The sequence below is a fragment of the Marmota monax genome, unplaced genomic scaffold (genome assembly GCF_021218885.2).
Source record: "Marmota monax isolate L192 unplaced genomic scaffold, Marmota_monax_Labrador192_F-V1.1 WCK01_AAM20220418_F8-fsc00024, whole genome shotgun sequence".
NCBI classification, from domain to species: Eukaryota; Metazoa; Chordata; class Mammalia; order Rodentia; family Sciuridae; genus Marmota; species Marmota monax.
This window is the reverse complement of record NW_026695224.1, coordinates 20,052,334-20,075,000: the sequence shown is the minus strand read 5'-3', so window position 1 is coordinate 20,075,000 and position 22,667 is coordinate 20,052,334. Positions and strand designations below refer to the sequence as shown.

General features: G+C 45.0%; 2 protein-coding genes across 6 annotated transcripts in view; one reads left to right on the top strand and one right to left on the bottom strand.

The window, feature by feature from the left end:
• The window catches only part of Dus2 (dihydrouridine synthase 2), an 80,022-nt gene that overhangs the window by 1,856 nt on the left and 55,499 nt on the right, over positions 1–22,667 (bottom strand). For all 5 annotated transcript variants that reach the window (XM_058575847.1, XM_046434465.2, XM_058575848.1 and 2 more), the window contains 7 exons: positions 14,134–14,181; positions 9,153–9,218; positions 8,907–8,977; positions 6,599–6,685; positions 5,198–5,366; positions 3,036–3,157; positions 1,654–1,803 (listed from right to left, as the gene is read on the bottom strand). In XM_058575847.1, the coding sequence (XP_058431830.1) occupies positions 1,654–1,803; positions 3,036–3,157; positions 5,198–5,366; positions 6,599–6,685; positions 8,907–8,977; positions 9,153–9,218; positions 14,134–14,181 (713 nt within the window). The remainder of the gene's footprint in view (positions 1–1,653; positions 1,804–3,035; positions 3,158–5,197; positions 5,367–6,598; positions 6,686–8,906; positions 8,978–9,152; positions 9,219–14,133; positions 14,182–22,667) is intronic.
• Positions 18,621–20,661, top strand: Dpep2nb (DPEP2 neighbor). The gene is made up of 3 exons (XM_046434544.1): positions 18,621–18,687; positions 20,330–20,510; positions 20,553–20,661. Exons 1-3 carry the CDS (start codon positions 18,621–18,623, stop codon positions 20,659–20,661), a joined length of 357 nt encoding a protein of 118 aa, XP_046290500.1.

Here is a 22,667-nt window from a genome sequence, read left to right as displayed (position 1 = left end):
GGAGAAGAAGCATTCAGGAACCACTCACCATCTCCACTCCCCCTCTTACCAATGGTACCACTCAGCTGATAGGGGCTACAGGAACTGAGACCCCAGGCTGCTGCCTTAAGGATCTTATGCCTACTCCTCTGGGCTCCCCTTCCTTTCCTGCCAGTGGTTGGTAACTAGCTTCTACCTAAAGCGAAGATGGGCTTCAGCATTCTAGGGAAACTGAAGCTGGGGAGAATCCTAAAACTCGATCTTGAAAAACAGTCTTTAAGGGCTGGGGTTGTGGCTCAGCGGTAGAGTGCTCGCCTCGCACATGTAAGACCCGGGGTTCGATCCTCAGCACCACATAAAAATAAATAAACAAAATAAAGATATAGTGTCCATGTAACTAAAAAATATTTTTAAAAATTATTTTAAAAATAGTCTTTAATAACCAAGAAGGAAGGTCCAATTTGCTTCACCACACAAGATTTCTGAGAGTAGACAAAGGTGAGGAACTTAGCTCAGGATTCTAACTCAGTGCCCACTCTGACTCCATCTGCCAAGTGTCAAAATAATCTGTTGCTGCCATGGACACAATGAACTCTGATGTCAGAGTCTGTCTGAGACAGAGTGACAATGTAGGAGGGACATGTTTCAACTTCCCACTGGGAGCTCCCTCTGGCGTGTGACTGCCCAACAGTCGTCCTCTCACCCCCACCACACAGTCTTGCCAGAGAAGACTGGATTCTGGTCTGGGTCCGGGGACTGAAGAAAGGCTCAGATCAGATGGCAGATGACAAGGATGAGGGCACCATTCAAAGCTGAGTCACAAGCCTGGAGTGGTGACACGTGTCTGTAATCCCAGTGGCTTGGGAAGCTGAGTCAGGAGGATCCTCAAGTTTTAGATCAGCCTGTATAACTTAGTGAGACCCTTGACTCGATATAAAAAAATAAAAAGGAATAGGGATATAGTTTAGTGGTAAAGCACCCTAGGTTCAATCGCCAGTACAGGGGTGAGGGGGAAGGAGATGGGAGAGCTGAGTCACAATCTAAAGTAAAAATAAGCATGAAGCTACTTCTGCCTAAAGAGGGAACCACAGAGCTGGTGAGGGCAGTGGATGTGGGCAGGGATCCAGAGTCAAATGAACGTGAAGCTCCTATAGCTATTGGGGAATTCCATGTAGACAGCTAGCTCCTCAAGGCCAGGGGGAAAGAAGCATAGACTTTTAGGAATAGAAAACAAGTTCCCCTGCCACAAGGGGTGAGAGGGATTGGTCTGGGAAAAAGTAGAGTTTGGTTGCTCTTGAGACAACACGCACATCCTCAAACAGTCCTGCCTGGGCTTTCAGGGACTGTCTTAGCTGAAAATGCCTTCTCTGGGAACAAGTATCCAAACCAAACAAGTATCCAAGGAGATCTGTAGTACCTAAGCATTTGGGGATACTAAAGATTGAACCCAGGGCACTCTACCACTAAACTACATCCCCAGCCCTTTTTATTTTTTGAGATAGGATCTCAGAAGTTGCCCAGGCTGGTCTCAAACTTATGATCCTCCTACCTCAGCCTCCCTAGTAGCTGAGATTACAGGCATGTGCCCAGCACATACAGCAACCAGCATGTTGGCCTAGTCATACTCTGAAGGTACTGGCCCTGGCCCATGCTAAGGCTAAGCTGGAAACCTACCTATCAAACTTGACAGCCATTTTAATGACACCAGAGGTATCTTCAATTGGTTCCCCCACCTTCTCTGCAGTCTTGGCCAAGAGCTCAGCCCTCCGGGCATCCATCTTCTGAGTAGTCTCCTCATAGAAGGCACCAAGGCCAAAGGCATCACTATAAGAGGAAGTAGAACAGAGCAGGCACCTTAGTAGAGCAGCATTCAGGGTACTTTAGGAACCCAGGGCCCCACGACTGAGAATCAATTGCACCAAATGCCATGAGGGCCTGGCCAGAACAAAAGCCTCTTGCCCAGCCCATTATTAACCTAGACAGGAAGCTAGAATGAATGTCCCTGAGCAGGGAAGCTGGGCTGGGTGGAAAAGGTCCTAAGGTCACCCCCACTACTTATAGTCTCTCCCCCATGATGACCAGACAAGTGGGTATTCCCAACAGCTGTGATAGAGTTTCCCTACACTGATTAAGCACCTGGGATTTATGCAGCTTCTTTATGTCAGCCCATGGCAGGAAGAGATGGAGGCCTGACCACTGAGTGGTTCCCAACTTTCCATCTGGCCTCAAAGAGCTGCCATGGGCCTAACTGGAACTGAGGTAGGTACCACCAGAGCTGCTGAATTATACTCAGTTTGGAGCTTCCAAGAACCAAGGTCCAGCTACCTAAGCTATTGGAGTAGAGAAAGAATCAATGCCACAAGCCAGGGGCATTGAGAATAATTCTGGCAAATATTTTCCCTCTGGGATGTATCTTGAGGGCTGGAGGCTCTGCAAGCGGATGGATCCCTAAGGATGAGATTGGTTCAGAAGGGCTTCTTGGAGGATACAGACAAGGGGAGAGGCTTTCTAGGCAGAGAACCCAGCAGGAGCACAGGTATGGAGGTATGAAAGCAGATAGGTAGACACGGAGCCATAGAAGCCAAGACTAGACTAAGCTATGAAGTACCTCCAGTGTCAACCACCTGAGTTGTAGCTACACCAGATCTGGAGGACCAAACAGTGGCCTCTCAAACTGCAATGTAATGGGTGTGGGAACAGAGGCCAGAGGCTCTATTCAATAGCCCTACCTCTCCTGACTATAGCCTGGCATGTTACAGGCTTGTTAATGGAAAAGCCCCTTCCTCCTCAGGAATTCCTAAGCCTATCTTTTGCATTCCTCTAATATACTAGTGCCCTACTTCCCAAAACCCTATTGTTGAGATGAGTCTAGGATTAGAACATTCCAAAGCTTTGAAAGTATCCCACTCTATGAGGCAAAGCTGTACCATCACCTCACTCCTACAGATCACCGTCCAGAAGTTATGTAGCCTGACACCCTGTGGCCATCATAAGGCTCAAGGTCAAGCCTGGGAAACATCTGCAAAGACAGATGGATAGTTCGTTGCCCTTCTTACCAAATTTCCTGAGAAGACTGGGCAGCATGGAGCAACCTTCCCTGGGGTGACTCCAACTGTTCCCGCAGCATCTGGCACAAGCAGTACTTGGTATTGGTGTAGTGGTTGTCATACTGCACCGCCTGAGAAGAAAACTGGTGAGAGCCCATCTGCTACCAGCAGGTGCCAAGGCCTGAGATAGGCTTCAATGGCAAGAAAGAAGGCTCCAAGGGGCATCAGAGGTATGCTTACAGCCAAGGCAGTGTGACCCCATAAAAGCCATCTACTCCTCCAGCTGGTGGTACAAAGTTTGAGAGTCACAGTCAAGGCCCACAATCAGAAATACATTTTCCTGCTTGAGGTCTAGAAGTGCAGGAATCCCCGTCCTGCTTTGGCCACCACAGACTATGATGGAAAACCTACTACAGGGAAGGGGAACACCAAGGACAGGGGTGAGAGTCTTCTTAGAGCCTGGTGTACCTTCTCTTCTGACATCTTGATTAAGTTCTCTCCAACTTCCTCTACAAGGGTAGGGTACAGCTCCATTTACCAGGCATATTTGATATACTATTTGTCACTTCATATCTTTATACAAAGTGCAGCTATTATTCCACTCCACAGCCTTGGAAGTGAGTCTCAGGAAGGAAAGATGACTGCCCAAGGGTACCATCGACACCCACATGGTCAAGGACAGGGTAGGAGAGCAGATAAAAGTTTTTAGATAAAAACTTCAGATCCTCCTCCTAGCCCTTGCTCTCTGTAATTATATATTTTAGAATCTCTGCCTGAGTTTTTATCATCAGTGCCTAGGAAGGTGCTATGATGTACTCATGACAAAATGGGAAATAAGTGGGTAAGCCCCAGCCAGCAGCAGAGCCATGATTCAGCTTATTTGGACCTGAAGACATCTGGCTGGACCAAAAGCCAGCCCTGCTGACACTTAAGTCCACTCTCTTTCTCTGACAACACACCCTCTTGAAAGCTGCCAAGGGACAGTGAAGCAGGAGTAATAACATCACCTTTCACCCAGTGAGCAGACTCAGCACTGCTAAACTTGTCTTCTCTGCTATACATCTGCCAGCTGGCCAGAAGAGATGGAAAGCTGACCTGGGACGAGGCAAAGTCCCTTGCCTCTAGCTGACCCAGACCACTGGAGAACTGGTTGTAACCAAACTGCCCAACAGTACATCCAGAACCAAGGGGATGAGGGCTGTAGCATTGAAGAGAGGAGGCTCTAGGACAGTGGCTTCCCAGCTCTGGACAAAGGCTCAAGTCCTCCTACCATCCCCAGCTTGCTCGGCCATGGGAACCCCACATGCATGGCCATAACTTAAAGAGGACATAAGTAGCTCCATGCAGGTAAGCCCTAGGATTAAAGAAGGTGGAAGCCTGCTCTGAGCAAGAGCTACATTCTCCACCCAGGTCCAATTCACTGAAGAGTTTGAGGACCACTCAGTCTCTGCCTATAGATGTGTAGCAGAGTCCCACAGAGTCCCACAGTTGTGGAAAACAGGTGTGAACTCATTAAAAATTTAAAAAAAAAAAAAAATTCCTTTGCAGGGAAATGCCCCTAGTGCTACCATTGTACTCCCAGTGGAAAGAAACTGCTTTAGAAAATTCTATTCATTAAGTACAGCATTAGTTAGATTATTCCCTAACTCATAGCAAAGCATCCTAGAAATCTGCAATAGAAAAGTTTTAGAAGTAATTTTGACAGATAAGTCAAATCAGGTGAGAAATCTCTATAGAGATAATCTGTCTCCAGCAACGACTACAATGGCTCTTCCTGGCTTTGGCTGCACCTGTTCCAACACAGAGCCATGACTGTCTTCGGTGACACAAAACCTCTTTGTCCATGTGCATGGGCATGTGGACATGTGGAGTGTGAGGGAGAAAGAAGACAATATCATGTGTGTGGGGTCTCAGCAGCATCCTGGATCCAGAAGGTCCTTGCTATGACCTCTATCTATATCTCTAGAAGCTTTAGAAGATGATGATGGGGCACACATCCTAGCATCTTCTCTTCATATGGCAGCTGATGAGACTCAGTGCCACACTCCAAGAGCTAAAAAGGAGAGGAGCAGAACAACAGGGGCTGCTGGCCGCTGGAGGCCCCCATAAAGTGCTCTCTGAAGGATTGTGGCAGACAGAAATGGGGGTTTTGAAAAAGTGCAGACACGTACATATCTTATGTACTTCTGCATGACCTCCTCCAGGGGCCGCAGACCCTCTTTGAGGAAGATGGATGGGTTCCACATGGCCGCTCGGGCTACCATCACTGAAGAGGCAGCTGTGGCTTGTCGAAATTCCTCTATGTCCAAATGCTGCTGGATGTGTTCATGAGATCCTCCACTGAAAAGCAACAGGAAGGTTAGGTGTGTCTTCATTATGGAACCTACCAGTATTTTCAGAAAAAGGCAACTTCCTGATCTGCCACTCATTAACAGTGGGGTTTTGGCCAAGTCACTTCAGTTATTAGAGCTTCAGCAAAATGGAGATTATAATCTCACTAAGAAAGATAACATATGTAAAGTAATCCAAACCATGCCTGGTATTTATTAGGTATTCCAGACCTTTTACTTTCCTCCTCTTCCCTCATCCAATACAGTAGCAAATGCCAGCCCACATCTGAAGACATGAAACTAAAATACCAAAACTGAGTAGCCACCCATATGTCTTCTAAGCACTGGGTCAAAACCCTGGAAAGGAGGATACACTGGTGATCATGAGGGTCCGGAAGAAGGCCAATTTGGTCATAATTCCCCTTCCTCTGCCCTGATGCTCCAGGATCCTCTCAGAAAATGTTCTGTCCTCATATGTTTCATCAAGAAACTACTGGTAGTCTCTGTCCAGATCTAGTCAAATGGGGCGAGGACCCTCAGGTGATAGTAGAAATGACAGGCTCAAGGGTTTTGAATAGCCCTGGCTTCTCCAAGCCACCCCCCAAAATTTACTACCTGGGGGACACAGTGCCCAGATGCACCCCAACCCTTAGTTCTTCCCTCCCACCTATCGGGTATGCCTTTTGTCAGGGCTTCCCCGTATGCAACCTCCCAGACTCCTTTAGGTGCAGGGCTGAACTGAACACAGGCCAGTTCCCCAGTACCAAATGGGTGTGGCCTCTGGGCTGCTCATCAGTACCTCACACCTGCTGGTCCATATTCCTGGTACTATAACTACCCAGAGTGCTTCTCTGGGTTTCTGTGACCTATATTACTTTCCCTGAGCCAAAGCCCTATGAACATAATCCCCTGCACCATGCACAAGTCACCCTGGGTATGACATTACTTTGCCATAAGTCTGTTTCAGCAGCCACCTTATCACTCTCCCCAAGCTCAGGCATCAGAGGGCCCTGAGCTGCCCTGCACCCTACATTAGCCGCTCACCAGAGTGCAAGTGGCCTGACTTAATTGATAGCCACTTTTCTGCCTCATTTACCACTCTGCATCTTGCTCCACTTTTTTCCCCCCTTTTCCTTTATGGTCATTTTTTAATGCGATCATTCCTTTTCTTAAATGCCTGCTCAAGTCCATTCTGAATGAGTTGGGGCATAAAAAAGTAAACGAGGAAGACGAGAGGCTTACTTGGCTATGACAGGAATGGAGAGGGTTTCAGCAATGGCTTTGATGACTTCACAGCTGACAGGGTGCTGAGGTCGCTCCTCCCGCTTCCTTGGAGACAAAAGAGGGGGGGGGGCGCTGAAGGCTGAGTGCTCACCCATGTTTACCTTAGCTAAGACCTACTGTCCTCCCTACTGAACCTCAGGAAGATTAAGCAGCCATGTGGTCATCAAGGACAGGTTGCAGGAATGGCCTCTCCCTAATCTCTAGGGAGGAACTCTGTGGTGAGGAGTAGGAGCAGCCAAGGTCCATGCTGAGGAGGCAAGTCCAAATCTCAGAGGCCAGCAGGCAAGGCATGACTGCAGGAGGCCAATGTAAATGGCTTGGCAACCAACGTCATGCTGCTTTCCCTGACTTCTCCTTGCCTCCGCCAGAGATGAGAGACAGTGCTATAAGAATGCTACCCCGACTGTCCCAGTCTTATCCTCTCTAAGGGACTGGAACAGCTGCTACTGCTCAGACTGACCACTCCCACACAGCTGCCTGTGCTGAAGCCAAGTTCCACAGCTGATCCTGGGGAAAAGCACCTGACACAGGGTAGGCCCCGTGCCCAGGGCAGCCAGGGCAAGCCACAGAGCTTGGCTGTCATGATAAACCACAGGGGAAGCAGGACATGACCCAAGGCCCCTCCTTCCAAAGTTGACTGAAAGCAGTTCTTGTGCATGAGTGAGCAAGTCTTAGGGACTCTGAGGCAACGCCTGACCCATGCTCAGAGATAAGCAGGCGAGGTGGTTGACAGGTCTTTTCTGAGTGTGTCCCCTCTGCTACATTCCTGAATTCCTCAGAAGGTCCTGCCAACTCAGCTTCCACCTCTGTCTCCCTGTATCCCCAGCTAGTTTTAGCCCATCCTCAACAGCTCTAGTGGTCAGAAAGTCTTTCCTAAAACTAACCCAAATCCGTCTTCCTACTGCTTCTGGTAAAAGCCTCTTTGGTGGATTGCAAGAAGGATTGCAAGTTCAAGGCCAGTCTCAGCAATTCAGTGAGACCTTGTCTCAAAACAAATTAAAAAAACAAAAAAGAACTAGGGATGTAGCTCAGTGGTAAAGCACCCAAGGTTCAATCCCAGCACCAAAAAAAAAAAAAAAAAAAGATCTTCCTTTATTAAGAGAATAATGCCAGGCTATGGCCAGGCTATGTGCCAAGGGTTTTATTTACAATCTCATAAACAGTTCATGACAATTATAAAAAAGAAATTATTTTCATTTCCACATTAGGACTGTGGCACTCAGAGAAGTGATTCCCCAAAGGATACACAACTAATAAGCTGCAGACATAGGATTTGGCACCAAGCAATTTTAGCCCAAAGCCTACTGCCCAAGAAAGGAGAGCATGTAAATACATGTGTGGCTCTCACCTCCCCATATGCCTTCAATCTGAGTAGCTCTGCTTTTTGTGGTATATGATGGACCTCTGGATGCCCTTTGAAAAGGCTGTCAAAATGACAACCAGCAACTTGGATACTTCCATAAGAGTCCTGAGCCCAAAAGGTACATTTCTTACAGACAAGAAGTCACCAGCCAAAGTCTGTTGTCTGGGGTTCCTTATGAAAGGACATCCTGGGCACAGGGAGCAGATTTGACTAGGAAACCAAGAGCAGCCTTCAGAAACACCTTGGCTCTCTTAAAGGAACACATTAGCTACAAAGCAGCAATGTCTTCAAAAGAACAGCCATCTTGCCAGGAGTGGTGGCATACTGTGGAATGGAAGTGGAAGGCTGAGGCAGAATGATCACAAATTCAAGGTAAGCCTCTGCAACTCAGCAAGACCCTAAGCAACTATAAGATCCTGTTTCAAAATAAAAAATAAAAAGGGCTAGTGAAGTGGTTCAGTGATCGAGCACCCCTGGGTTCAATCCCTAGTACCACAATAAATGAATAAATGAATGAATAGCCATCTGTCTGGGGTCATTCAAGGGAGAAGCCATTGCTTGATTAAGTCAAAAGAAAACATTAAGAGTGAGAGTTCTAATTCCACCACTTTCTGTCTACATGATACAGGTTTGAGCAGATCACTCCATCTCTACAACTTCAATATCATGTGGATGGGGAGTTTCTCTTTCTCTGTGTCTCTCAAGCTCAGAGCAGGGCCTAGCACCAATAGGTGCTCAATAAAAGAAACACAGACAAATGCAAGCCCATTCAAGGAGTCTGAGTGCCCTCTGAACTCACAGGTTGTCAAAGAGTTGGGCAGAGGCAGGCAAAATACGTAAGTGAGGGACTATAAAAATGGCTGAGGAATCTCTCAGCCAGTCTCTAAAAAGGCAATCACTCACCTCCCATGAACTGTGATGGCAGCAATGCCAGTCCTTTCTATCCGCTTCACAAGGCTCAAGGTATCTTCTAGCTGAGGAAGATCACAAGAGTGGTTACTGGGGCCCCAGTGTTATAGCTGCTGGCTCCTAAATTGGGCTCAACTCTACTCCCTCCACCAAACCTAATTCATCATGAATCATTCACAATCCCCAAATCCAACATCACCGGAGAGAACAGACCTTGAGATAATAGAATACAATACTTACTGAAGGCAGAATACGGATCTTGCAGGTCACAGGTCTGCGCGTCCCTTTCACAAGGGTGCTGAGGATCTGCAAAGAGGAGCACAGAGGAGCACCTACCTCTTCTAGAACAAACTTCCACACTGCTTGTAGACTGCTACAGATCTATGCATTTCAGGGGCACAGACAGTTCATGTATGCACAATGTATATCAATCTGTTACACACATACACATAGAATACTCCATGAGACAAGGAATGTGCCTCTGTTCTATGCTACAGCCCCAACACCAGTGATCCCTGCCTGGCACAAAATGGTATATATATATATATATATACTTGTTAAATACACTGAATGAACTAGGGAGTGAATGGATCTGCATGCATTCCTGTGTAGAATGCAGTAATCCTTTGCCAGGTTCAAGCATTAGAATTACCTGAAAAGCGTAAGAAACACAAATTCTTATATTCTATCCTGTTATTTCTATCGGGGCAGGGCTTAGGAATGTGTGTTTCTAACCAACACACTCTGTTTTCAATATGATTTTGAGGCCCAGCCCTGGATAAGAACAGGCTGGCAACTTCTCCCCTGGACGAAGGGAAGGAAATGTTTCCTGAATGCGTCCTGAGCCCTGCAGAGTGAAGAAGCAGGAAGGCCTTTAAAGGCCTGGGCCCTTGCACTCCTCTTTGGAGATGTCAGATATACAGGAATAAAACAGGCAAAAAAAAAGGACAACATTTTCAACAAGCTAAAAAGTGTTTATTGCATAATAATTGAAAAGGATTTCAAAAAAAGATCAAGAAGCCATACAGGAAAGTGTCAGTGAGGTAGCAAGACCTGACCACACAAGAATCACAGATCGAGAGAGATGCAAATGACACTGCATGGCTGTGACATTGCTATCTTCTTCCCAAATCAAAAATTTCAACCCAGGCAAGTTGGAAGCAGGGTGATCTCAAGGACTTTCCCAGAACTGAACCTCTGTTCAGCAGAGGAGATACCTAGGTGACTGCTGCCAGTCTTCTAGACTGGCGGGGGCAGCAGAAAGCAGAGAACGAACAGAGGAGGACTTTTTCTCAGGGACAGGCTAAGGTAGCCCCTCCCTCTGGAAGATAACAGACCAAGAAACTGGGCTGACCAGTGGATGGCTCATGAGCAAGACAGGGTCTGCTGGACCAGGCAAAATTGACAGGCAGGCAGGAACAGTCCACAGGTGCTGCCTCAGGAGACTGGGCCTGAGGTCCTAAGGTCACCCTGGCAGGTCTTAAAGGGGCACTGCCAGGTCCATCATGACACAAAAAATTCTTACTCTCATTCTATCTCTGGCTCAAGGCAAAACCTATCGACAGTTCCCTTGCAAGCACTCACTTGGAATCCTCTGATATTTAGTAATTTAAGAAGCACCAGCTGGTCTGATCCAATGCTCTGTCTTACAGGACTTCCTTTTAGTGTATTTTAACCAAGTAGAATAGAATTTCTGTTCATTTCATGTTAAGGACAAGGAAGGAGATTAGGTAACTAAAAGCCCTAACCACTTGCAAGGGCAGCACTGAGGGGAAACAACAACTAGAGGCGGTCCTCCAGCCAGGCTCTAGCATGAAACTCTTCTGGACACAACTCTCCAGGTCCACATCACACCACATGTCCCGGTGAAGATCTCTGGGGATAAAGGACAAGAGGCAAGCCTATATCTGAGTGGAGAAGCAGAACATCGACCAAAGGCATGCCTCACCAGATCAACTGGCCTCCTGGGAAAAAGCGGCCCTATCTCCCCAGGTTGTTGAGGAGGGAGCAGGTGGGAAGATCGGAAGCCACAGGCTTGGGTATCAGTGAGACCAGAGTTCAAGTTCTGGGCCTGCTCACTGGCAGCTATGACTCAAGAAACTTCACTCACACAAATGATACCCTGGACAGCCAGAAGATGCACAGAAAGCTTGGACGGGGGTGAGACCATATATCACTAAGAGCTACAGTCTAAAACTGAGGGTCTAAATCCAGGGAAGGTATACCAGCATTACCTGGTGGAAGCTTTTTTCAATAGACTGATATCCCCCATCCCTAGCCACTCCAAGGTTAGAGAATTCAACAGGTAGCATCTTTTTTTTTTTTTTTTCAATTGAGATAAAATTTATATACAATAAAATCTGCCACCTTGGGCCCAGTATGTTGGCACACACCCGTAATCCCAGTGATTTGGGAGTCTGAGCAGGAGGATCACAAGTTCAAGGCCAGCCTCGGGAACTTAATGAGACTCTGTCTCAAAATAAAAAATAAAAAGGGCTAGGTATATAGCTCAGTGACAGAGTATTCCCAAGTACAATACCTAGTACCACCCCTCCCAAAAAAATTTGCCCTTTTTAAGTGTATAGTTCAGTGGTATTAGTTCAGTGGTATTATTAAGTATTTTCAAAGTTTTTCCAGACCTCACACAAACATCTTTATTTTGAGAAAATTTCAGCAGGTGGTCCTGAGATGCTCCAATGATGAAATCAGGGGTTTAAAACACCAAGCCTGGAACACAAAGCTCACCCACTCACCCAAACTGCTAGTACAATCTGGGCTTAAATTGAATCCAGCCCCCCATGCAAAAATCACATTGGATTTTGTAGGAGAAGTCTGCAACCCTGCAACTTCCCCTCCATGAGGCAAACCCCATTTAGCCAACCTATATGATTCCCTCACCCGAGAAGAAACAGAATGATCTAAGCATCTGGAATGCATCTCTACTGCTTCATGAATAAATGTACCTCATTCAAAGAGGAACGTCAGAAAGGATAAAGCCAGCAGCATTGGTCGGAGAAACCAGGTCAGACGATAAGAAAATGCCCATGTGCTGAGGACCCCTCTCTTAACTGCTTTGACATCATGGCTATCCATTTCAACTCCATCTTGCACATGGGTGTCTCACTGGAAGTTCCAAACTCCGCTGCCTATTGAACTGTGGTTAGACATTTAAAAATGAAGCCAGGCACCTTTAATGGAACATGTCATTGAGAAGGGACACAGACGCTGCATCAGGAATCACAAGACTATGACTCCGAAGTTGGCTCTGCCTGCCTCTTATTTGTAATATGATCTTGAAGAAAATCATTTTTCTCTCTGTGTGCTTTATTTTTATGTTTTTGTTTTGTTTTGTTTGGGGAGGGGTTGTTGCTTTTGTTTTTGTTTTTTATTGGTACTAGGGATTGAATCTAAGGGCCCTTACCACTAAACCACATCCTGAGCCCCTTTTTATTTTTTACTTTTAAGACCCAGAGTCTCAATAGGTTGCTTATAACCTCACTAAGTTGCTGCGGCTGGTTTCAAACTTGTGATTCTCCTGCCTCAGCCTCCCAAGCTGCTGGGAGTGTGCCACCACTCATGACTAGTTGATTACTTTTGATCAAAATGAGATTGTAATTGGGCATGGTAGTATATGCCAACAGTCCCATTTATTTGGAAGACTGAGGCAGAAGATCTCTTAAGCCCATGAGTTGAGAACAGCCTGGGCAACACAGTAAGATTGCTTTAACAACAACAACAATAAAGAAGCAGCAGCAGCTAATGAATGCCTGCCCTGTGTACCTCAAGGGGTTTCAGGGACAAATAAAATAACATTGGAATATGCTTTGAAAGGAAACTACCCAAGAAATGGTAAGGATACATTATATGCAGGTTAGAGGAACATCATATGTGGCTGTATGTGGGAAAAATCAGAAGGAATCCAGCCAACACATACTGTGGTCCTCTTATATCCCAGAGACAGCTGGACAGAAAGAATATACACAGTTGAACAGCAACAGCCAGAACAAACCAGGGCAGCTCTTATGGTAGTATCTGAGTCCCAAGTAACTCTAATCTGCAGGAAGCACCATGAGGCTCAAATCCTGGACAAGGAAGTAGGGATGGTGCATGAAAAGCAAAACAAAGGAGCTACAATCAGCAACAAGCTGACAGCTGATGAGCTGGGAAAGGAAAGGAAGGTACACATGGTATGATGTGGCAGAATATCACCCCCACAACCCCTAGCAGCCCACAGCACTAGATAGCAAATACCAACCTGACCCAGGGGACTCATTAAGCCTATCTGCAAAATCACCACAGGAAGGGAAATAAAGAAAGACTAACTTCAGCTTGCTTCATGGGACCCTGACCTGGCTTGCTCTCAAAGAACTGATGCGACTCCAGTGGTATGGAGGGGAACCCCCCTGCTACTCTCATCCAGGCCCCTTAGAGAGGACAATCTACCCACCCCCCAAACACACACATACACAGAGCCTACCCTCACCAAAGGTGGTCTAGCCTCTGCTCTCATGAGCATCCTAGAAAGGAGAGAGACAACGCAGAGGAGTCTCTAGCCCAGTCTTCAGGCTCTCTGGCTCTTAGTCGACAGGGCCCAAGTTCCAGGATTTTATACAACTCAAGGCTGCTGTATGCTGGCTCAAGGGTTTCCAAACCTGGCTGCATGTCAAAACCATTGGGAAGCTTTTTATTTAGGTGGGGGATGAGGGTACCAGGTATTGAACTCAGAGGCACTTGACCACTGAGCCACAACCCCAGCCCAATTTTGTATTTTATTTAGAGACAGGGTCTCACTGAGTTGCTTAGGACCTTGCTAAAATTGCTAGGGCCAACTTGTGAACTTTTGTTCCAGTGTCATAATAAACTAAACCTGCCATCTTCCAGCAGTTTGGGTGAGTGGGTGAGCTTTGTGTTCCAGGCTTTGTGTTTTAGGACCCTGATTTCATCGTGGGAGCATCTCAGGACCACCTGCTGAAATTTTCTCAAAATAAAGATGTTTGTGTGAGGTCTGGAAAAACTTTGCACACCTGTAATCCCAAGCCACTGGGATTACAGGTGTGCATCAGTGCGTCTGGCACTGGAAAGCTTTCTAAAAAATTCCCAGGCTGCAAATGGATAGACTAAGGGAACTTTACTAAATCTGAAATGGGGAGAGAGGCATTCTAGGCAACTCTAGTTCATAGCCATGTTTTGAGGACGCTGCTTTCACTCATGCAGAACTTACCTTCTCAATCTTGTCAGGATCTGACAGCAAAGCAGCTCCCATTCCTCCCTAAAGAGAACAAGAAGAAAGGTCTGCTTTAAGTTGGAGGAGGATACTCCTTGGCTCCTGCCCACCCCCCGCCTCCCATGGTAACATGGTATGCAAACCTTGTAACCAAGGTCCATTAACAACTGGCATTTTCCTAAACAAGTAGGAAGACAGCAGGATTCATGCCCATAATCACAAGGACAGGAATCTGATGAATTCTAAAGTCACCACAATGATGCCCTTGGCAAAACCCATGGATCTCTAGAAGTAGGCTCTACAGAATTTCTGGCTGGATGTCTTGGCTTATGCCAATAATCCCAGTGGCTTGGGAGGCTGAGGCAGGAGGTCCACAAGTTCAAGATCAGTCTCACCACATAGCCAGGCCCTAAGCAATTTATGGAGACCCTGTCTCAAAATAAAAAATAAAATAAAAAAATATAACAGGAATAGAGATGTGGTTTGATGTTTAAGTACACCTGGATTTTTTTTTAAAGAAAAAAAAATTCTTTTTCAGGTCTCAGTGTCATAATAAACTAAACCTGCCATCTTCCAAGACGTTAAAAGACAATGGATCCTCCTTAAGTGATGAGATTTAAATACTCCTTCCTCACATACCCAATACTTGCTTTAGTACCAACACTAAATGCAGAGACACAAACATTGTCCAGGCCCTTCTCCTCAGCCAGCAACAATGTCCCAGTCTTGAGGATCCACATACATGCCAAACAAACAAAAATACCAGAAAACAGAAACTGCATATCTGAAACACTTAAAACTCAACCCTAACAATAATGCTTGTCTCATGATAATAGGATTATTACCAACAATTTTCTTTTTTCCTTCTGCAGTACTGAGAATTGAATCTAGGCTTGCCCTACCACTGAACTCAGCCTCCCAAAGAGCTGTGATTATTGGCATAAGCCACCATACCTAGCTCTTGTTACAATTTTCTATATTTCCCATGTTCTAGACATTACAATAAATTACTTTAGTAATCAATATCTCATGGGAGGGTAAAAGAGAATGAAATCTTTGAAAATCTGAATGAAGGGGAGAAAAGCAAACCCAATAAATATAGTATATATATATTGCATACTAATGAATGCTCAAAGCATGTGCTCAGAGATTTAAGTTCGGATGTTACAGTTTAATTTCAGAATCAAGGATGACAGATTCAATCAGAGGGAAAATTAAATCACCACAGACTTCCAGGTGCATTAATGCATACCTATACTGCCAGCAGCTTAGAAGAGTAAACAAGGAAGATCACAAGCTCAAAGTGGGCTTCAGCGACTTGGTGAGACTCTTGTCTCAAAATTAAAAATAAAAAGGGCTGGGAATGTGATTAAACATCCTATGGTTCAATCCCTGGCACCAAAAAAAAAAAAAAAAAAGAATCACCTCAGACTTGGCTAGGCTTGCATTTTGAGAATTGGCAGGGTGGAGGAGCCACTAGCTCTGCATTTGAGGGCCACTGATACAAGACTTAGACGTCTCAAGGAAGCCCAGGAACCCACCCAGCTCCATCTGTCTTTCACCCCTCATACACAAAATCCAGAACATCCTTATGGAATCACAGAATCTAAAATTCAAGTTCACTGGCCCTTCCACAGCAATTTTTCACAATAGAATTCCCTTCCTTCCTTCCTTTCTAACTTTTTTCTTTTTTTGAATAGATAATACACTAAACATATGAGAGATTCAAAACATTAAAAGGTAAAGATTCCCCCTCCTTAAGGAACAAGAGACTTTTCAACCTATACTTTTTTTGTGTGTGTATTGGGGGTCCTTTACCAAATCTCCCATCCACTTTTTTAATAGAATTTTTTAAAGTTAAAAACGAACACAATACATGGTTTTACTTATTTAATTTAATGAGATGCTAAGGATCAAACTGAGTAATTCACATGTTAGGCAAGGGCTCTACCACTGAGCTGCAACCCCAGACCGCCCCCATCCTTTATGAGACAGGGACTCCCTAAGCTGCTGAGGTTGGCCCCAAACATGAGATCTGAAGGCATGGGCCAGTTGCTAATTTAAGGCGGAATCCCGCACTCTCTCACCACCATCACCAGTTCCAAGCTCCACTGCATTAAGCTTCATGTCAGACAAACATTTATGAGGCTGAAGAGAACAAATAAGGTGACAAGTTGGTGCAGATCCTCAAGCAACATGACAAAGCAGACAAGACTGGACCCTCAGGAACAGTCCTGGTGTTCTATAACAGTTCCAGCATTGTGAACTGGCTGGGATAATATTCTGGATGACCACAAGATCAAACACTTAAGGTTTCAGGGGCAAATGCCAGCTTCAATGAGGGCAGGTATCTTCCAGTGCTTCAGGAAGGGCCCCCAAGACATACTGCCCTACACAGATGTAGCTTCTCAGAGACTAGACAGCACTCATGTAGAGCTCTTGTCAATGATGATTTTCCCCTCCACAGAGCAAGGAGGGTGAGCCGTGTTGGGAGTGAGGTACCAGGTGCAGTCATCAGCTTTATGACCCATCTGTGAGCTGTGAGGCTGGTTCAGAAGATTGAACTAGCAGCTGTACAAAGAAGGCGGCTTCCAGGAGGAGCATCCTCAGTGAGAGAGCACTGGCTTCAGCAAGCCTGATTTTGGCTAACTAAAATGGGATTCTGGATTAGGGATCTTTCCTGGTGTCCTGGGAGGTTGAACACACTTGTCAGCTAGGGTGCCCTTAATGCCTCTCAGGGCCTGGGGGCTGCTTGTTGCTTTGAAAGATGAGCTACTGGCCAGTATTGGAGTAATTGAGCATTGGACCATAGTAGCATAGTCTTTCACATAAAATGTGAAGAATAAAATGCATTTTGATTTTCTGTCATGTCATGATTTCTAGCAATAAATGATGTTTTCATGGGCTGCCTTAACTATAATTATCATGGGGTAGAATTCAATGTACTTAATAAATCACGTTCCAAATTGCCTCGTATAGAACAAAGAATCAGTTGAGTTTATTTTCTTTTTCTTGAATGACTACACATGGTTTATTTTCTTTTTTTGAAGAACGGGGACTGAAATGATAATGTGGTAATTTTGTAATGTCATTTTGTCATGAAGACGTTTCAAATTTTACATTAAAATGGGCCTGTCATTCCTGCTTTATAAATTCACTAGAGGCTCTCATTTTCCTTGGAACACCTTTAACATCCTTCTCATTGTCCACCAGCTTGAAATGTAACAAATTTGCCATATTAGCTATAAATCTGGAGCCCCAACAAGAACAACATGAAACCCTACTGTTGAGCAGACTTCTACACTACCTGTGTGACTTTGGATAGGGCCCTTAACATGTGCTTGAGACCTAACTTCTAAGAAGGAGAGGGTGCAAAGAATTTGTTTTTCTTTTTTTTTTTTTTGTGGAGCCCAAGATCAAACCCATGGCCTCACACATGCTAGGCAAACACTTCAAGGCTCTACAATTCCCAGGCACTGTGACACACGCCTGTAATCCCAGCACCTCAGGGCCTGTAATCCCAGAACCCTGGGAGGCTGAGGCATGAGGAGCTCAAGTTCAAAGCAAGCTTCAGCAAAAGCAAAGTGCTAAACAACTTAGTGAGACCCTGTCTCTAAATTAAAAATAGGGCTAGGGACGTGGTTCAGTGGTTGAGTGCCCCTCAGTTTAATCTCTAGTACCAAATAAATAAATAAATAAATAATCTCTACCATTGAAGCACACCTCCAACTCATTAAAGGATTAAACTATGGGGAAGAATGAAGTCCCAAGGTGCCTATCTTTACTTTTATTCCTAAATGGAATGTTTTTCAACATGTTCTTTTTTTTTTTTTTTGGTACTGGGAAGTGAACTCAGGAACATTCTACCACTGGGCAACAGCCCCAACCCTTCTTTTCTATTTCATTTGCAGACAGGGTCTCACTGAGGTGCTTAGGGACTAAGTTGCTGAGACAGGCTTTGAATTAAAAAAATCTCCGGCCTCAGCTTTTCAAGTGAAAGGAATTATAGGCGTACACCACCATGCAAGCCCAAATCTTAATTTACATTCAGGCCCACTTCCAAGGAGCATTCCCCCAACAAATAATCCACTCAAGTCTCTGCCTCTCCAACACTTAAATACTTAGAATCAGGGCCATGCAACCTACTTGTCTCTGTATTTAATCATGACTGACCAGTTTAATAATTTGGGTTCTCATACCACCTGTGGTCATGGGCTGTTCTCAACTCCCATTTGTACTACACAGACAGACTAGTTGACTAGGAAAGGTCAGAAGGGAGGGTCGAAGCAGAGTTTGCTTCTTTCACCCTATTTTCCATAAAATAGCAAGGATCTGAAGCCTGCCACTCAAGACACACATTCCTTCTGTGATCTCACTGGGTAGTGATGACATCACAAGCCTCAGTTTCCATGGCAGATTAATGCTAAGGAACTTCTTTACCAGTTCTCTACAAGACACCAAAGTGTCTGGTTGCTTCAGAGAATATGTCTGACCGAATATTTTATATTCAATCTAACTTGTCCGCTGTCCCCTGGGAGAGCAGAGCAGCAGGTAGGCCTAGGCCAGGCATCTGTAATGGAGCCCTGGTAAATATACAACCTCACTTGACTGCCACATCTTCCTTTGGGGTTTCCCCATCACACCTCAGAACTTCCCTACCCATGAGTAAGACCAATGGTCTGGTGCTCCCTCAAGGACCCACAGTGTTTCTGCTCACTGTTGAGGGCAAGTATTCAGAAAGGTTCTAATCTTTATCAATCTAGCCTTCCCCTTTAGCCTCCCCCAATGCTTCCTTCAGAGCACAGCTATAGTCTAGTACACACCTATAGTCCCAGCTGCTTGGGTGGCTAAATGGAAAGAGTACCTGAGCCTAGGAGTTGGGCTCAAGGATCTGGGCGGAAACATAATGAAGCCTGGGCAACATGGTGAGAGCACTCATCACCAAAACAGGAAGGAGGCTTCATTCTCAGATCCTTTCTTAATAAGAGTCTTAAAGAAGCCCCGTGTGCTTTTGTTATCCAGGGATAACTGAAGCATTTGAGGAAGGGCTATCAGTCTCTTATGAACCTCACCTTCAGACCCAGGCACCTATAGCATACTGTCATGGATACACTCACATGGATCCCCTTCACATCCCAGTCTGAAATGCTGAGAAAAAGGGTGTTCTCAGGCAGTTGGGAAGAACAGAAGGGCCAGGGGGAGAGGTGAAGTGATACAGAGACTGGAGTTCTGAGGAAACGATGTCTCAAGAAATGGATGTGCAAAGGCTATTGTGCCTAAACTTGGTATCGAGAATTTGGATCTCATTCTCTTAATCCCTCTGCCCCAGTATATAGCCTTCAGAAAGTGGTAGAGTTGGGCACAGTGGTATGGAACGATAATCCCAGCTATTCAGGAGGCTGAGGCAGGAGAATTGCTTGAGCTCAATTCGAGTCTAGTCTGGGGGAAACATAGTAAAACATAATCTCAAAAAAAAAAAAAAAAGCAGCTGGGCACAGTGGTGCATATGTGTAATCCCAGTGGCTCGGGAGGCTGAGAGGGGACGACTGTGAGTTCAAAGCCAGCCTCAGCAAAAGTGAGGCATTAAGCAACTCAGCGAGACCCTGCCTCTAAAAAAAACACAAAATAGGACTGGGGATGTGGCTCTGTGGTTGAGTGCCGCTGAGTTCAATCTCTGGTAGCCAACCCCCCACCCCACGGAAAAAAAAAAGAATTACAAAAATCTATAAAAATTAGTCTAGAATTCAGTGTGGCTGAAACAGGCTGTAACAATGGGTCCCACAGGGAGCTGCTAAGGTGGGAGGGGTTCTAATCCAATTTATATTAGACCAGATTTTCCAAACCTTGAAAATTATTTCCATTGAAAACTCAGAAATGACAGACCTTAAGATATTTTTCTCAGTTGTAGAAGGGAGAGACTGAGGGAGGGCTGTTTGGGATAATTTTGAGGTTTGACTATTATCCTCATGCTTCCTTTGGCTCCACAGAACTCAATTACTTTGATAGCAATCATCCCTTGAGGAGACAGGCAAAGCAACCATAGAGGTTAACAGGCAAAGGCTATGTTTGGGATGCCATGCAGAGAAGAGGGCTTCAGTCAGAAACAGGAAAGATTAGGAGAGGGAGGTACTAGCAGCTGAGTGCACAAAACACAAGTAACACAAGTGTCTCATAAGTTCTGTTTTCTTTCCAGCAGCAGTGCCTTCCACATCTCCTCCTACACCTGCATACTACCATGTCCTCTACAGAGGATGTGGAGAAACCCAGGTGGGCTGGCATGGAGAGACATACTGCCTGGTTGGTGGCTACCGGCTCTATGGAGATGTTCCCTTGGCCACTCCACCAAAGGCCAAAGCAGAAAAGCCAGCAGAGAAGCCAGCCCAGAAGCCAGCCCAAAAGCCAACCCAGAGAGCCAGAGAGGCTCCCAAGAAACGCCGAGCTCCAACAGAGGCAGAAAAGTCCCTGGGTTGTCCCAGCCCCAAAATTTGTACCAAGAGACCAATGTCAAAGAAGCTGGCTGGCTGAGCCTCTCTGTAGAGAGGTCTTGTATTTACCTATAACACTTAATGCATCTTTTTAAAAATATTTTACTCATATTTTTTTAAAGAAATAAAACATTTTATTGTTGCTGTTGTTAATTATACAGTTATTCAAATATACAAAAATTTGAAAGAATCCCTGCAGGTGGTTGCAAATGATTTGCAATGGCGTTGCAACTAGGGCCTTGGTTCAGTTTGACATGGGAAACTAATGCAGCTTGAACTTGAGTTTTCAGAGCTCGGCAGAGCCAGCGACTGTATTTAAAAGCTATCATTTGTATTCCTCCTTCTCATTGGTATCGAGTAACTTCTTTGTAAGTGCATGTTTCTTTATAAGTGCACACTTCCCATTCTCAGGACATTATCAACAACAATTTTCTTGTCCTTTTCTTTTGTCCGTCTACACTACTGGAAATTCATTCCAGGGTTGTTCTACCTTTTATCTATATACCCAGCATTTTCTATTTTTTATTTGGAGACAAGGTCTCAGAACTTGCTCAGGCTGGCCTCAAACTTGTGATCCTCCTGTCTCAGCCTCCCAAGGAGCTGGGATTATTGGCATGTGCCATGATACCTTGCTCTCTTTACAAATTTCTTATTTTTTATTTAATTTTGTTAGTTGTCAATGGGTCTTTATTTAATTTATTTTTAAGCAGTTCTGAGAATCAAACCCTGTGCCCCACACATTCCAGGCAAGCACTCCACCACTGAGCCACAAACAGAGCCCTTTTGTTAGAATTTTCTACATTTCCTATGTTCTAGCCAATACAATGAATTACTTTAATAATTAGCATCTCAGGGGAAAGTAAAAGAGGAGGGAATCTTTAAAAATCTGAGGGGCTGGGGCTGTAGCTCAGTGGTAGCATGCTCGCCTTGCATGTGGAAGGCACTGGGTTCGATCCTCAGCACCATGTAAAAATAAATGAAGGTATTGTGTCCATCTACAACTAAAAATATTTTAGAAATCTGAATAAAGGGGAGAAAAATCCAATAAATACAGTACATACACTACATAACTATTGAATGTTCACAGGATGTGCTCAGAAAGTTTAAGTTCAGTTGTTACAGTTTTAATTTCATGCTTAAGGATGACAGATTCAAAGAGTACATTAAATCATCACAGACTACCAGGTACAGTGGTGCACACCAATACTCCCAGCAGCTTGGGAGGGCAAGCGAGTAAAATCACAAGTCCAAAGCCGGCCTCAGCATCTTGGTGAGACTGTCTCAAGATTAAAAATAAAAAAGGCTGGGGATATGGCTCAGTAGTTAAATGACCCTGAGTTCAATCCCTGGTACCCGCCCCCCCCCCCAAAAAAAAAATCACCACAAACTGGACATATTGGGCCTGCATTTTGAGAATTGGCAGGGAGGAAGAGCCATTAGCTCTGCATTTCAGATAGAAACTTTAGAGGCAGGAGGATACAAACTTTAGAGGCCTCAAGGAAGCCTGGACACTCACCCAGCTGCATCTGTCCTTCACCACACACACACACACACAATGCAGCCCTTCCTTAAAGAATTACAGGATCTAAAATTCAAGCTCACTGCCCCTTTCACAGCAATTTTCCACAATGGAATTTCCTTCCTTTCTTTCTAATTTTTTCCTTTTTTTTTTTTAATAGATAATACATTCAAAATGCAAGAGGTTCAAAAGTTAAGAAAGTACAATTTTCCCTACTTAAGGGATAAGAGACTCTTTTTTTAATTGACAATCTCAATTTTCTTTGAGACAGGAAGCTGATTGCTGAGGTTGCCCTCAAACTTGAGATCCTCCTGTGTACCTTGTGGAGTCACTGGAATTATAGGCATGTACCACTGTATCCAGTTCAATCTACACTTTCATACTTTTTAAAGCAGGAGGACAGGGCAGACAGTAGCTGGCATGTGCTGCTACGGCATACTGGTTGGTATCTGTTCTGACTGGCTAGTGCCAGTTCCTCATTATTTTAAGTAGCACCCCAGAGTATAAATGTACTGCCTATATAAGAC